Source organism: Cupressus sempervirens, chromosome 3 (genome assembly GCF_028749045.1).
Source record: "Cupressus sempervirens isolate cs-2001-9-10 chromosome 3, ASM2874904v1, whole genome shotgun sequence".
NCBI lineage: Eukaryota > Viridiplantae > Streptophyta > Pinopsida > Cupressales > Cupressaceae > Cupressus > Cupressus sempervirens.
The window spans coordinates 1,069,147,416-1,069,160,899 of NC_143120.1; the positions used below are offsets into that span (position 1 = coordinate 1,069,147,416).

The window sequence follows — 13,484 nt, forward strand, 5'->3', positions numbered from 1 at the left end:
TCCACGGTCATCGTTGCGCAATCTTCAGAAGATGAAAGCATGTTACAACTCACCTTAAAGCCGACCAAGTAGCTGTGAAATAGGTCTTTCCTAGAAGGCTGTCACATGGTTCCACGCAAGTTACTGTTGATGTTTTGTATCTTCATTTGGATAAATTGTAGTAAAGATATGTATATAGATGTGTTCTTTAATATTTCTAATGTCCCAAAAAGGGGACATTACAAATCTCCCCTCCTTGAAATTGCTTGTCCGCAAGCAATCAGTACCAGGATCCCATACGAATCTGCAGATAGCTCTGCAGTCTAATTTGAAAACAAATCTGTCATACTGTGAAACAAAGTGTAACTGTGCAATCCATCCATCAACCGGATCCCTGGATCACATAAAAATCTATGAAGTGATGCGGCACTTGTAACTTGTACAACTTTGATCATCACTGAATCCAGCCTCAAACTGAGTAGAACTACAACAAAGTCCTCAACAAGCTACATATACATATGACCAACACCTGGATCCCAAACCCATGATGCACCAATCAAGCTAATACCAAGATCCTGTATTATTACATATGCATAATCTATCGTCTCAACCAGCCATGTGCTGCTAAGGTATGTGAGAAAATTTTGAATCCAATAGAGGGCTTTCTCCAGCCGAGATCACAAGCGTTGCTAGAGTCAAATAGGGATGGGTACTCAACATCACGCCAACCAACTCCTTGAAACAATACTGACCATGTGGTCGATCCTCTTGGGTCCCAGAAACAAAAAAAACATCCCCCTCCCCAACTACCTAGAATATCTTGTCGTTCCATACCAAAAAATAGTGGAATGTCCAAAATATCAAACTGCCACCATAATAATCGTCTAACCGGTATGCTGAATCTATAACTGTATTGAAGAAGTGAGCTAGATATGGCTTCCTCCATGACGGGAAGTGTAACAAACCAAGTACCCACATTATGCTTGACATTTGTGACAATAGAGTAACTATAGGCACTAGATAAATGATTAGAATAGTCAATCAATGAATACCCATCAGCAGTGTCCTCTCTCCTTATATGCCTCTTGGCCCTGTTAGCAAAATCAGCATCATGTCCCTCCGTCAAATGTAGTAAATCAGTCACCACCTGGTTGCAATCAGTATCAATTGGTGACAGTTGATCAACATCAAAAGCTATTCCATCCTCAGACTCAAATAAGGGATTCTCCAGTATCCAAGTAGCATCCATCTCAAAAAGTGAGTTACTATGTTCTAACCAATCAAAATTATGTTGGTTGAAGGTATTATCATCATAAGAACAATTATCCTCAGGTGTTGCTACAAATTTAGCTGATCCAAAAGATGATTCATCAATCTTATAGTCATCAACCAATGAACATGATGTCATAATGCATAGAGACTCCTTTGAATTCCTAGGTATCTTTTCCATGGTTGTGTCTCTTTCAGCCTTATGGTCCTGCACAATACCAGCATCTTCAGCCCCGTTAAGCTGCCCATATGACTTAGTTTTGTCTTTCTTTTCATCCCCCGTTATAGGCTGAAACAAACTTTCTTCCCTTTCTTCTACAAATTTGTACCTTGCTAAGAATGATTTCAATTTCTGTTCACATTGTTTGACGATACTGCCAACCAACCTGTAAGCATCAAAAGAAGTGACATGTGTTTGATTCAGTTCAGCCAATATGGTAGAAGGAAATTTTGTGAATCATCATCACTCTCTTCAATTATCAAGGACATAATGGACTGCATAAAGGATAAAACATCTCCCTTGAGGTCCCCTTTAATAGCAATCATGAATTGATGGAACATATCATGAATTGGGTCTTCCCACCTGAGATCCAGCATAATCACACAAGCACGAAGTTTTGCTACTATTTCTAAAATATTGACTGCCTTACCAAAGGATGGATTATGGATGTTACACAATTTTTGAAAGCTTTCTACAATCAACTGGAATAGCTCTTTCATCACTTCCCTGCTGTATGGATCATAGGGTGCAGTTATCCTCATAACCTGAACAATACATTGTGCGGCTGCAAGTCTTACTTCCCTGTCATGATGTCTCAACAATGCTGGCTTAGCCAAAGGAATCACAGCAAGTAGGATGTTCACATGATTATTCTTTGAATCTAGTTGTTCCATTGTGGATATATATTTCTCTATTGCTTGCAACTTGCGAAGTAACCCATGTTTTGACTGAGGCAAATATGCAAGCTCTCTTTTTATATTATAGAGCTTTTCTTCAAGGTTTTGATCCTTGTCCTTGACAATAAATTTGGGCAGCTGCCTAAACATGTTTGAGGAAATCCAGATGCAACTCAAACAACTATTATTACTGAAAATGTCCTCCCAGCTAATATTTCATCCAGATAGGCATAATCTTCAATGAGATAGTCTTCAAATCAAACTCCAATATTAGACGATATCCAATTTGGTCTGGATGCTGCCCACCAATGACTTCCTTTTGGATATTGAACACTTCAATCACCCAAATGTGCAATTTATCTTTGGATGACCATCTATAGATTGACCCAACTCATGTGTTTAACCTACAGGAGTTTTGTGCCAAGATAATTGCTCACGTTGAATGCGATAATACCCCACAAGGAGGGCTTATGTGCCACAGTTTTTATGGATTGAAGACTTCGCTTAGAAATGTTAATCCTGAAATAGGTTGAGATGACTATTAAATTTATAACAGCAACGAATTTAATGACTGGTCAAGCAACAAATTCTCTTCTGAGCCCAAGCAAATTCTAGCATTGTTTCTACTCCGTCATATTCTGGTAGATAGATGTCTGTACTCACGATTCAAGTAAGTTTTCAGGACTTCCATTAGCAATGGTCCATTATCATCATCATTACTAGGCTCTCCATCAATCTTTGAGCCAAACTTCTCCCTGAGTTCAGATTTCCAGAACCCTTTGGGCAAATTACACTCGGGCAAATAAACTTTCAATGTATGCCCCAAATACCTGTTTTGATGCACTTACTCCTTTAATTTCAAATAGCTATGATGTTTCATATTGCAACTCCACTTCTGAAGATGAACAAATATTTTGATGAGAGGCTGGGGTTACGTCCAACTCCAGAGAATGCTTCCTTTGTTGCATCGGGTTATCTAAGGTGTGGAATGAATGTTGTTTCTGCATGATAGTTGAGTCTTATAATATTCATAGTAATTATTCGCTCATCCCTTACTCTTTGCCAGGAGCATTACCAAAGGACTCCACACTTCTCTACAAATCAACTTCTGACAGGAGCATTACATGCAAGAATGCATGTGTATTATGACGCTTGCACCGTTTCTTCCGTTTGGTTCTGAACTGCCTTCATTTGCAAACAATAACAATCATTTCCAACTCAATGTTTAATACTTTGCCAAAGACCACCTGCTTACAGTTTCTGACTTGGCAACCTTCCTTGCATTAATTCGCCAAAATGTTTTTGTCTCAGTCTCGAGACTGCTTTGTTCCCACGGAAGTATTACTATTTTGTTCCTACAAGCTTTTCAAATACCGCCTCTACTTCTTCACCCCAATTGATGTTCAATCATTAAACCTCTCGGTTTTTCATTACATGGCAAACATTTTCCACTATCGTGGCATATATTCTACATGCCAATTGCTTAAACTCTCTCAGTCCCACACGACAAATCTTTACAAACCAGGTGACAGAGATCCCAAACAACCTGTAACTGCTCAACCGTTACGGGAAAAACTTCTCTTAATGCTTTTGACTTTCCTCAATATTATGGTCTTGAAACACTGAGATAAAACATCACAAGTCTGTCCTCTACATTCAATGCAGGAATTCAACATGGTACCAAAGAAACATTATTATTATTGCAACTCTCCTCATTGCTCGCGCCTAACATTAGTCGACCATCAATCTCAGAGGCTCCCCAATAAACTCATACCATCATTTATTACCATGGAGATCTAAAGTGATCCTCAAGAATGAGCATAAATTTTTATCAATGGCGATGCCAAAACTTCGGTAGGTTTAAGCCTTTCCAACAAAGAAATTAAGCCATTATTAATTTTATGCCTCTGTCAAATTCACTGAGCTGCTCTGCAGATTTTTGAGGAACAGCATTGAACAGTCTGATAATCACTAAAACACACATGAAACACTCGATAACTTATGGCTCAATATTCTCATAAAAACACCATTGAATACTGGATTAATTAGATGTTGAATACTGACAGTAATCCTAAAACTTTCTGTGAATGCCAGATAAACTGAGACCCAGATAATATTCAGAATTGGAATCCCTCTTTCACCATCAGACAAATGACATTTTATTAATTTAGAAACGATCTTGAAGCATTACAAAATACTAACCTGCTCAATAGATCAACACTTCTGTCACTCACCGAAACACCCAGGCTGGTAGGTTACGCTGTCTTATAACCTTCCTCAAAAAATGTTTGTGATGAAATATCTGATGTTACCTCTTAATACCTTAATTTCTGCAAAAAATTGCGTCTGTATCTGAATAAAACTTCACAAGCTGGCAGGAAAACCAGCAATGATACCACTGAAGTATCCCAAACAGGATATTTACTTGTTTCCCCCTTTTAAAATGTATTTAGAATTAAACATATGCAGACACAATTAAAAGCCAGTCGAAAACACCAATAGATATTAACTCAATCTTTCAAAATAATCCTCAGGATTTAAGCATATAAAGATGCGTTACAACCACAGTATAAAACCAGTAAAACACTCTTAAAAACTCGTTAAAACAATGTTATTGTATTATATAACAGCAATACAATAACCGGCTTCCAAAATCCAATCCTAAATACAGCTTTACAGTTAGATTGGAAAAACTTAAGAAAAGTACCTGTAAGCACATAAGAAACACCTGAATTGATGCCTACACGGACAATGGGTTTATGTCTATTGTTTGTCGGTACTAGGGGCTACATCCTCACACTGGCTGAAAGCTGAAGCTTTCCGAATACTCTCACAAGAGAGAACTAAAATCTGAATAATAAAATCAAGCATGCATAGGAATGAGCCTCTTTCCCTTTTTAATCCACAAACTAAGACTCTTTGATTCCCCTCTGGCTTTCATCTTATTCCTCGTAACACTTCAACTTCCCTCTGGCTTTTTGTCTTATCTTTCCTTGTCCTCTTTAGCCCACTTTGAATATTAAATTGACCTTTTATAATAAAAGTCCACGCTTTCATAGTCAATTTTAATTTCATAGAGACGCGTTCTTTAATATTTCTAATGTCACAAAAAGGGGACATTACATAGGTTCAATACATATAGAAGTCAAACTCCATGAAACTACCACTTCTGAATACATATCAAGTTCAAGTTTCAGTATCAATGAAAACTAAAAGTGGTAATTATCAATTGCGTCTACGAGTAAAACACAAAAGAGATCGTTGCTGCTGGATGGGTGGTGTTGAAGTAGTTGCTGTGGCAACATCCTCAACAGTTGTCCTAATAGGTGCCTCACGCTCGACAAAAGCCTCTGTTGGATAACCAACCTCATGTTCCTCCTCACGTGCTGCCACATTTGCATCCCAGTCATTTGCTTCTCTCTCAAACTTAGCTAGCTGCTTATCTGTCAATAAAGGTTCACCCACATCCGCATTTGCATCCTCACTATTAGGAGGAGCAACCCAATTTGTTGGATATGGATCAATATCATCCAAGTCTAGTGCTTCATATGAAGCTTGACCTTTCACCTTCTTTTCCTACAAGATAAGGTTGTACTTCACATAAATCAAGTCATTCAAGTGCTTTTGAGTCAACCTATTACATTTCTTTGTGTGTATGTTTTGGAAAATACTTCAATTTCTCTCACAACCAGAAGCACTACAAGACTGCGATAAAATTCGGATGGCAAACTGTTGAAGATTAGGTGTTGTGGCACCATAATCTTCCCACCACAGATCTGCAAGGTTTAAAAAAATCATTTATGATGTGGTAAAACTTCCAATAAATTTCACGAGCAAAATAAATGGTATGATAAAACTAAACACATGTTCTTTTTTACTTGGTTGCAAGGTGTATCTCCTACGTTTGCAATCAGGAGACGAAAACAATGGCCCCTTTTCACTCGTGTAGCTTTGTAACTCATCAACTATGAGGTCTCGGAGGTTCATATCAACAACCAATCTTCAAATACATGTGTCCAAGCCAATTTGAACTTTTGCATCTGCTTTAAAAGTATTGGAGAAATAGTACTTGGGGTTCAAGAAGTAGGCAGCTGCATGAATGTGTTGGTGGAGTTGTCGGTTCCACCTACGATAAATGATGTTCCATATGGGTCTATATTTAGTCTCATTTGTAGTCAAGTGCTGAATGGCCTTTTTTGCCTTTTTTGCCCATGGGGTTTTTATCCCCATCTACAATTCGTAGAACCTTTACCAATGGTTCTAACACCTGGACATAATAAAATATACAAAAATTAGCCAATAAAAATATTTCAAAGTTTAATACTAAATCATCAATGAAGACTTGAAACGTTACTTTGAGGGTCTCCTCCATTAGCTTTTCAAAGCTAGCATCAAACACAATCCTCACAATCTTATCTGCTTCAGGCTTCCTGACCTAAAGACTCTTTAACCATTTGTTATCAAGAAACACGCGTTTGAGGTCTAACAATGTCTCATATATGTTTTGCAAGTTTAGAAAATTAGAAGCAAAGTGTGTGACCCCTGTTCGTACAAGATCCTTACCCCTAGTGTGTTGTCTCATAAGACTCAAGATCAATGTGTGATTGTAGATGTACTTCGCAATATTCCTTCAATCTTCAACCACCTGCTCCACCCAACTCAGTTTCCCTAGGTCCTCCAGGAGCAAGTCAAGACAATGGACAACACAAGGGCTCCAAAATAATGTGGGATGCCTCTCCATCAAAATTCTACTAGCTGCCACATACGCTGTTGCATTATCAGTTACAATTTGGATGACGTTAGCCACTCCCACTTCCATTACCACCTCATCCAACATGTTGCACAAATTTTCTGCATTTTTTACTTGATCAGAGGCATCAATTGATCTTAGAAATACCAATTGTCCCCCCGAAGCAACTATAAAGTTGATGAACGTCCTATTCTTGCCATCTGTCCACCCATCTGATATAATGGTGCAACCTTTCTGTTCCCAAACTTTTCTTTGCTTTTCCACAAGTTGAATGTTTTTTACTTCACTGTCTAACAACAACCCACTCACCTCATAACGAGTTGGGGGCTTGAACCCTTTACTAGATAAAGAAATAGAAGCGACCACTTGATCCCAATATGGACTACAAAAAGAATTGAAGGGAATATCATTGCGGATCCAAAATATTGTAATTGCCACCTTTTTCTTCTCATGCATCTCCTTGTTCTGTGCAGTGCCTAGCAAGCCAGGTTGAGCACCAGGAGTGTTACATGGAACCGAAAAGTATGATAAAGACCCACCCACACTTCCTTATGCTCATATCCGAGGCCCAATAGAAGAAGCCTCTTCACCTGTTTGTGATGTTGTAGAACCAAGTCCCCATTGGGGTCGCCATGGCCTCGAATGTCCTTTTTTTATTTGCCTTTGTGCATATTTTTGAAAGCTTTTCAAAGCCTCTCTCGTAGCTTCTTTTGGGCACATCTCACACCGTGTAATATCATTGCATGAAATCTTGGCAAGATGATATTTCAATAGATTGATGCTTGAACTCATCTCTTTAAGGCAATGGATACATTAGATATCTCCTTTGTTTGCCCTTGTTATCCCATGTATCCATAAAGGGTCTTTCTTGTGCCACCAACCATTTTGAACAATTACAAACTGGCACTGCCAGTTTGCAAATTGAAAGACAAAGAATTATCAGATACATGGAAATCAATGATTATAAATTAAAATTTAATCGCAGTTAGTATAAGTTTATAAGAGTTACAGACTTACAGTTATTGATACATGTTATTACTATTTTAATCTTTTTAATATTTATTAAATTATTTTAGTAAATAAATAATTTGGTATAGTAAAAATGGAAGACTGCTACTGATTATTAGTAGACTGTTAATGATTATCAAAAATTTAATAGTTACAGACTTACTAATTTACTATTATATGCTACTAAAATGTAATTAAAACAATTTTTATTTAACTAAATATAATAAAATATATTAATATAATATGAAATCAGAAAAACAAAATATATAAAATATATAAGCAAGAAAACAAGACAAAAATGGAATCCCGACCTGGACAAAAAAACTTCACTCTGTAGAGAATGGAATCACAAGCTTGCAAAAGTTAAAAACAACTTCTCTCTGCCGTCAGTCACCTCTCTGGCAAATAAACTTCCCACTATTTTGAAAGCTTGGAAACAATGGTGAATGTGATCACTGCGTCCAATGGTCCAAGAAACAATGACGAATGGTGCGTCTAGGACCCTAGCTATTCCAACTTCCGACTGCTCAAAGAGTCTTTCGTGTATTCCTCAGTAACTCCTAACTTCTCCGACCATGGAAATATCTTCTCTTTCGCTTTTGTCTTTCTCGCGCGGCATCTTATGTCTTTCCCATGCGGTAGATGTAATAATTTTTTTTAACATTCAACCTAAAACAAAATCGTGTTGCCCTAGTCAACGATTTAAATGGTGAGTTTTTTGTTTTATGTGCAATATTAACTTAGCGAAACCTCTGTGATTTTAATAAAATATTGGCCTCGATTTATTGAGTGTTTATTTCGTTTTTGCTAGCAACTTGCAAAAATTCGCGAATTTGGTAATATTTTGCCAAATTTTTCAACTATGCCCTATATAAAGTTTGTGCCAATCGAGACACAAGGGGAATAAAGGAGGTCATTCCCGCATAAGTTAAAATTCTTGTATAAAGTGTACCAAATATCAATACCAAGGCCCGCATCACCATCAAGCAAGGTAAGTAAGAATAACATGCAAGTAGAAATCTATTAGTAAGGAATAGTTATGTTTATAAGAATATTGAATTTAGATATGTTTATGATATGATCTTTAAAAGGATTATAATGAAGTTTATGGAAATAATTATGATAAGTATATTAATAACTTCATTGGATATTGAAATGGAATTCATTCAGCATGAATTAATTATAGAATCAAATTTCTAAATGTTCTTATGATTAAAATATAATAATATTATTTTTGAGAATAAATTTAAAGGTAATGTTTTTATAAAAGTTATTTGCCTTGATCTTTTCCCTCGAGAATTTTATTGTAGGTAGAGGGAGATTGAGATTCAGAGGGAGCAGATAGAGGATATGGTTCAGTCAACCTTTTGGTGATCTCGGTCGTATTGATTCAGAGGGAGTAAACCATGTTGAGATGGATTCTCTAGTGATCAATAAATTGTAGTAGTCAAGAGGACTTTGATTCATGAATATATTTCATAACTATTTGGGCCTAACCCTAGTGTACATCATGAGGAAGTGACGACTTCCAAATGATTATCACTCATAGAAGTTATTGAAAGGTGACAAACTTTCAATAGCTTAACCTTCCATTATGATAGACATCTTATGATGGTTAAAACAGATCATGATAGATCTTACTTTGCATGGTGGATGTTCATATGGTAAGCATTATGAGTGCATGTGCACTTATCTTAAGAACATTTTTGAGTACAAGATGAATTTTATGCAAATTGATGTTCAGGAGGCCATTACACAGAGTACTTGGTGAATATCAGATGAGTTGACATTTAGGAGATCATTACTCACAATACTTGGTAAATATCTTGCAACTTAACATTTAGGAGGCCATTGCTCAAAGAGTACGTGGTGAATGTCAAATGAGTCGACATTCAAGAGGCCATTACTCCCAATATCTGTATATTACATTGAGGTAATATATGGTCATATGTTTATCCTCCCTAGCTAAAAGGGATTGTTGATTATATATATATTATTTAGAGATATTATAATAACTATAATTATTTTCATTATGCTAATGAATAGACGTGTCCCATTAAGGGATATGTCTATTTTTGAATGATTCTTTTATAAATTTAAGAGGTCACTACATTTGAAAAACATATACCTAAAAGGCAATGCAACTACATTTGCAGCAATCCTTATAGAACAACAGTTACCATGGTACAAAGCTCTTAGTGGAGATCAATGTGATCCCAAAGAACTTCCACACTTGATTTTGCACAATAATACCACAGGACACCTGCTGCATCATACTGGAACCCAAACACAGTTTGTCATGAAATTGGTAAAGTATCCATAGTGTTCTGCCATATCTTTCTTCCAGAAACATAGATAGATCTTCTGTAGGTATATTCTCTATTCAAGCAGTAAGACATTATACTGGAACCCAAATATGGGTCTTCACCAAATTGGTAAAGTATCCATAGTATTCTGCCACATCTTTCTTTCAGAAACATTGATAGATCTTCTGTAGGGATATTCTCTATTCAAGCAGCAAGATATCATCCCTGAACATTGAAGAGTAGAGTAAGGCAGGGTTGGCGTAGAAAGCTCACTGTCCGGGTAACAACATGAACATTCCAGAGTAGGCACCTGGAATGTTCTGGACACTTTCAGACATATTTTAACAGATTTTGCAATCCTATCAATCAACGGGAATGCAACTTAAAATGCAGGTCATCCTTGACATTTTATATTTATCTTCCTCAGATATTGAAACAATACTGTAGCTTCCGGATGATCCTACTACCATCAGGGTCACCAAAATCAATACACCTTTGACATCAATGACTATATCTATGCTTTACAGTTGCTCCCTTTGTCATTGATAGCAAACAATCAAGTGATAGTCTAGACATTTTATATTTATCTTCCTCAGATATTGAAACAATACTGTAGCTTCTGGATGATCCTACTACCATCAGGGTCACCAAAATCAATACACCTTTGACATCAATGACTATAGCTATGTTTTACAGTTGCCCCCTTTGTCATTGATAGCAAACAATCAAGTGCTGCTGCTAGACTATCAACAAAGATCTACTATGTCAGAAGCAATTTGGTGAGTGCCTGCGTTTATGTTTGTTCCGGACTTTCTTTAATTAAGAGGTCAGTGGAATGTAATTTGATTTAGCTCACTGCTTTTGAGGGAATATTGAAATTAATATTATTGTTTCCTGATTTTAGCTTTTATACTAATATAAATAGTCAGTTTCCATAAAATAGATTACATATATGTAATAACAGTATTTTTTTTTGAAGATCATAATTTTTCTGCTAGCTACAGAGAATCTATATGAGAAATAATTTGTAGGTATTGTTGAATTCTGTTTTAGTATCCTCTGGTATATATAATAGGCTCAAATTGAAATTGATACCTAATATATCCCAAGTTTTTTAACTAGTTGATTATGGTATCATTAACTTTTGGTTTTCAGTTTCATCTCATAATTTAACTTGCTGCATTAATTGTTCATAATGCTTCGAATTAATCTTGTTTTTGGTTCATAACAGGTTAGCGAGTTAGAATCACAAATTGATGTTTTTGAAGCTGACATTGAGGGTCTCTCAGTGAAAAAGGGAAAGGCTCGACCTGCAAGATTGGTACTAATCTCTTGGTCTGTCTATCTCAGTAATTTTCAATTTTTGCAATGATATATTGGATGGTGCTATTTTTCTAAGATTAAGCAAGATTAATAACTCGGAGCTTCCTTAAGTTGGGGGAATGTATATTTGTCAGTATATTATAGATGCTGGAAGGTTTAAAAAGCTTTTGTGACTTCATCAGTTTATTCATTTTTATTCTCAAAGTGGGCTCACACAGCTTTTTGAGGATGAGATAATGCATTAGTTTTCAGATAAATCTTCACGTTGCAACTTGCATCTTCGTCTTGTGATGGAAAAAATAAAAAATAATGTTCTTCCAGGTTGAGTCTTGAAAAAATCAGTCACATTCTGTTCAAATATTGGAAAATCTTGGATCGATGTCCTGTTTAATTTCCTACATAATTAAAGTCAGCATATGTTTTTCTGCTCTCTGTTTTCAAGGCTACATACTAATGCATTTTTGAAGTTGTAATCTGTATAATATAGAATTTGTGGTGGACACTTTCTTATGTTACTTGTTTTTGCAGACACATTTAGAGGAGTCTATTACACGGCATAAGGCTCATATTATGAAGCTAGAGCTTATTTTAAGACTTTTGGATAATGATGAATTGAGCCCTGAACAAGTAAATGATGTGAGAGATTTTGTGGAAGATTATGTGGAACGGAATCAGGTATTTCCATCGTTATATGCCACAATTTTTATTAATATATCATTTCAAATTTGTCAGCTTATTTTCTGAGGCGATTGCCATGTGATTTATATACCTCTTCCAATTCACAAGTGATTATTTTTTTATTGTTTCTACTATGTAGTAACATTTGCATTTCTTTTGTTGTATGTGAAGGATGACTTTGAAGACTTTGCAGATGTAGATGAGCTATACAACTCATTGCCATTGGATGTTGATGGATTAGAAGATTTAGTTTTAAATGTGCCTCCTTCAGTTGTTCTCAAAGAGAAGGTAAAAAGTCTTTATGATATTGTGTATATCATGATTGCAGATTAGTATGATGGAGATCATTAGTTGATGCTTTTGTGCCATGTATCAGAGACTCTGTTGGTTGATAGCGTATACAATTTATATACTGATAACAGTTTTTGTTTTAATTTGTGAATTAAGGGACTGGGAAAAATTATAAAAACATACATATAACAAAGTATAAAGAAAGCAAAGCTATAAAACTTATCATAAAGTTATACTACTTTAGTTGTGACAGCTTTTGAACTGCCTGTTTCATCTTCATTTTTTATCAATGCTGCCATCCTGATAATGTATTTAATACTTGTTGGCCTGTTCTGCTTTTGTGGCCCTCTTGATGCAGAGATGCTTTTAGTTGTGCCTTTCATCTTTTCAATGCCTAGGTCCAGTTACTAATTACCTACATTTTTCAATATATGGCTCTGCATTTTTCCAACTTTGACAAACAGAGCTAGGATGTGAGCCTCCAAATGCCTGAAAGGTGCCATGCAAACCTGTCATTTGAATTCTTTGCGTGCCTCAAGATGTTCGCCACCAGAAAAGTAATCTGTTACATGCATGGTCGAAGCTGCCTTAAAGCTTGTCCCTCCTGTAATGGCATGCAAACATGTCACCTGTTCTTTTATCTTGGATAAATCTAGTGGATTGGTGGCGAGCAGAGAATAGATCTGTAATATACCCACTTGGGATTTGCCTTCATTTAGTCCTGAAATAGTATTTCCAACTTGAGATGAGAACTGCAATATATAAATTAATCAAATTTAAAGATGTTTAATTATAATATTCAACTTAAAATCCTAAGAACTATTCAAAAGATAGAACGCATCTTGATTTACTGCAGCAACTCCCTTTCTCCAGTATTGAGTTTGCCTTGTTCTATGATGAGCCTAATCCTTAGGAAGAGCTTGTAATTGGGCTCTAAGCTCTTTGGGGAGGATGTCTTGGGGCACTAGTTGCCTTATCCCCTC

The 13,484-nt window shown here is 36.2% G+C and overlaps 1 protein-coding gene across 2 annotated transcripts in view; it reads left to right on the forward strand.

The window, feature by feature from the left end:
• The window catches only part of LOC149570445 (transcription regulator NOT2/NOT3/NOT5 family protein), a 111,699-nt gene that overhangs the window by 24,072 nt on the left and 74,143 nt on the right, over positions 1-13,484 (forward strand). For both annotated transcript variants that reach the window (XM_089823093.1, XM_089823094.1), the window contains exons 5-7: positions 11,441-11,530; positions 12,061-12,207; positions 12,382-12,498. In XM_089823093.1, the coding sequence (XP_089679219.1) occupies positions 11,441-11,530; positions 12,061-12,207; positions 12,382-12,498 (354 nt within the window). The remainder of the gene's footprint in view (positions 1-11,440; positions 11,531-12,060; positions 12,208-12,381; positions 12,499-13,484) is intronic.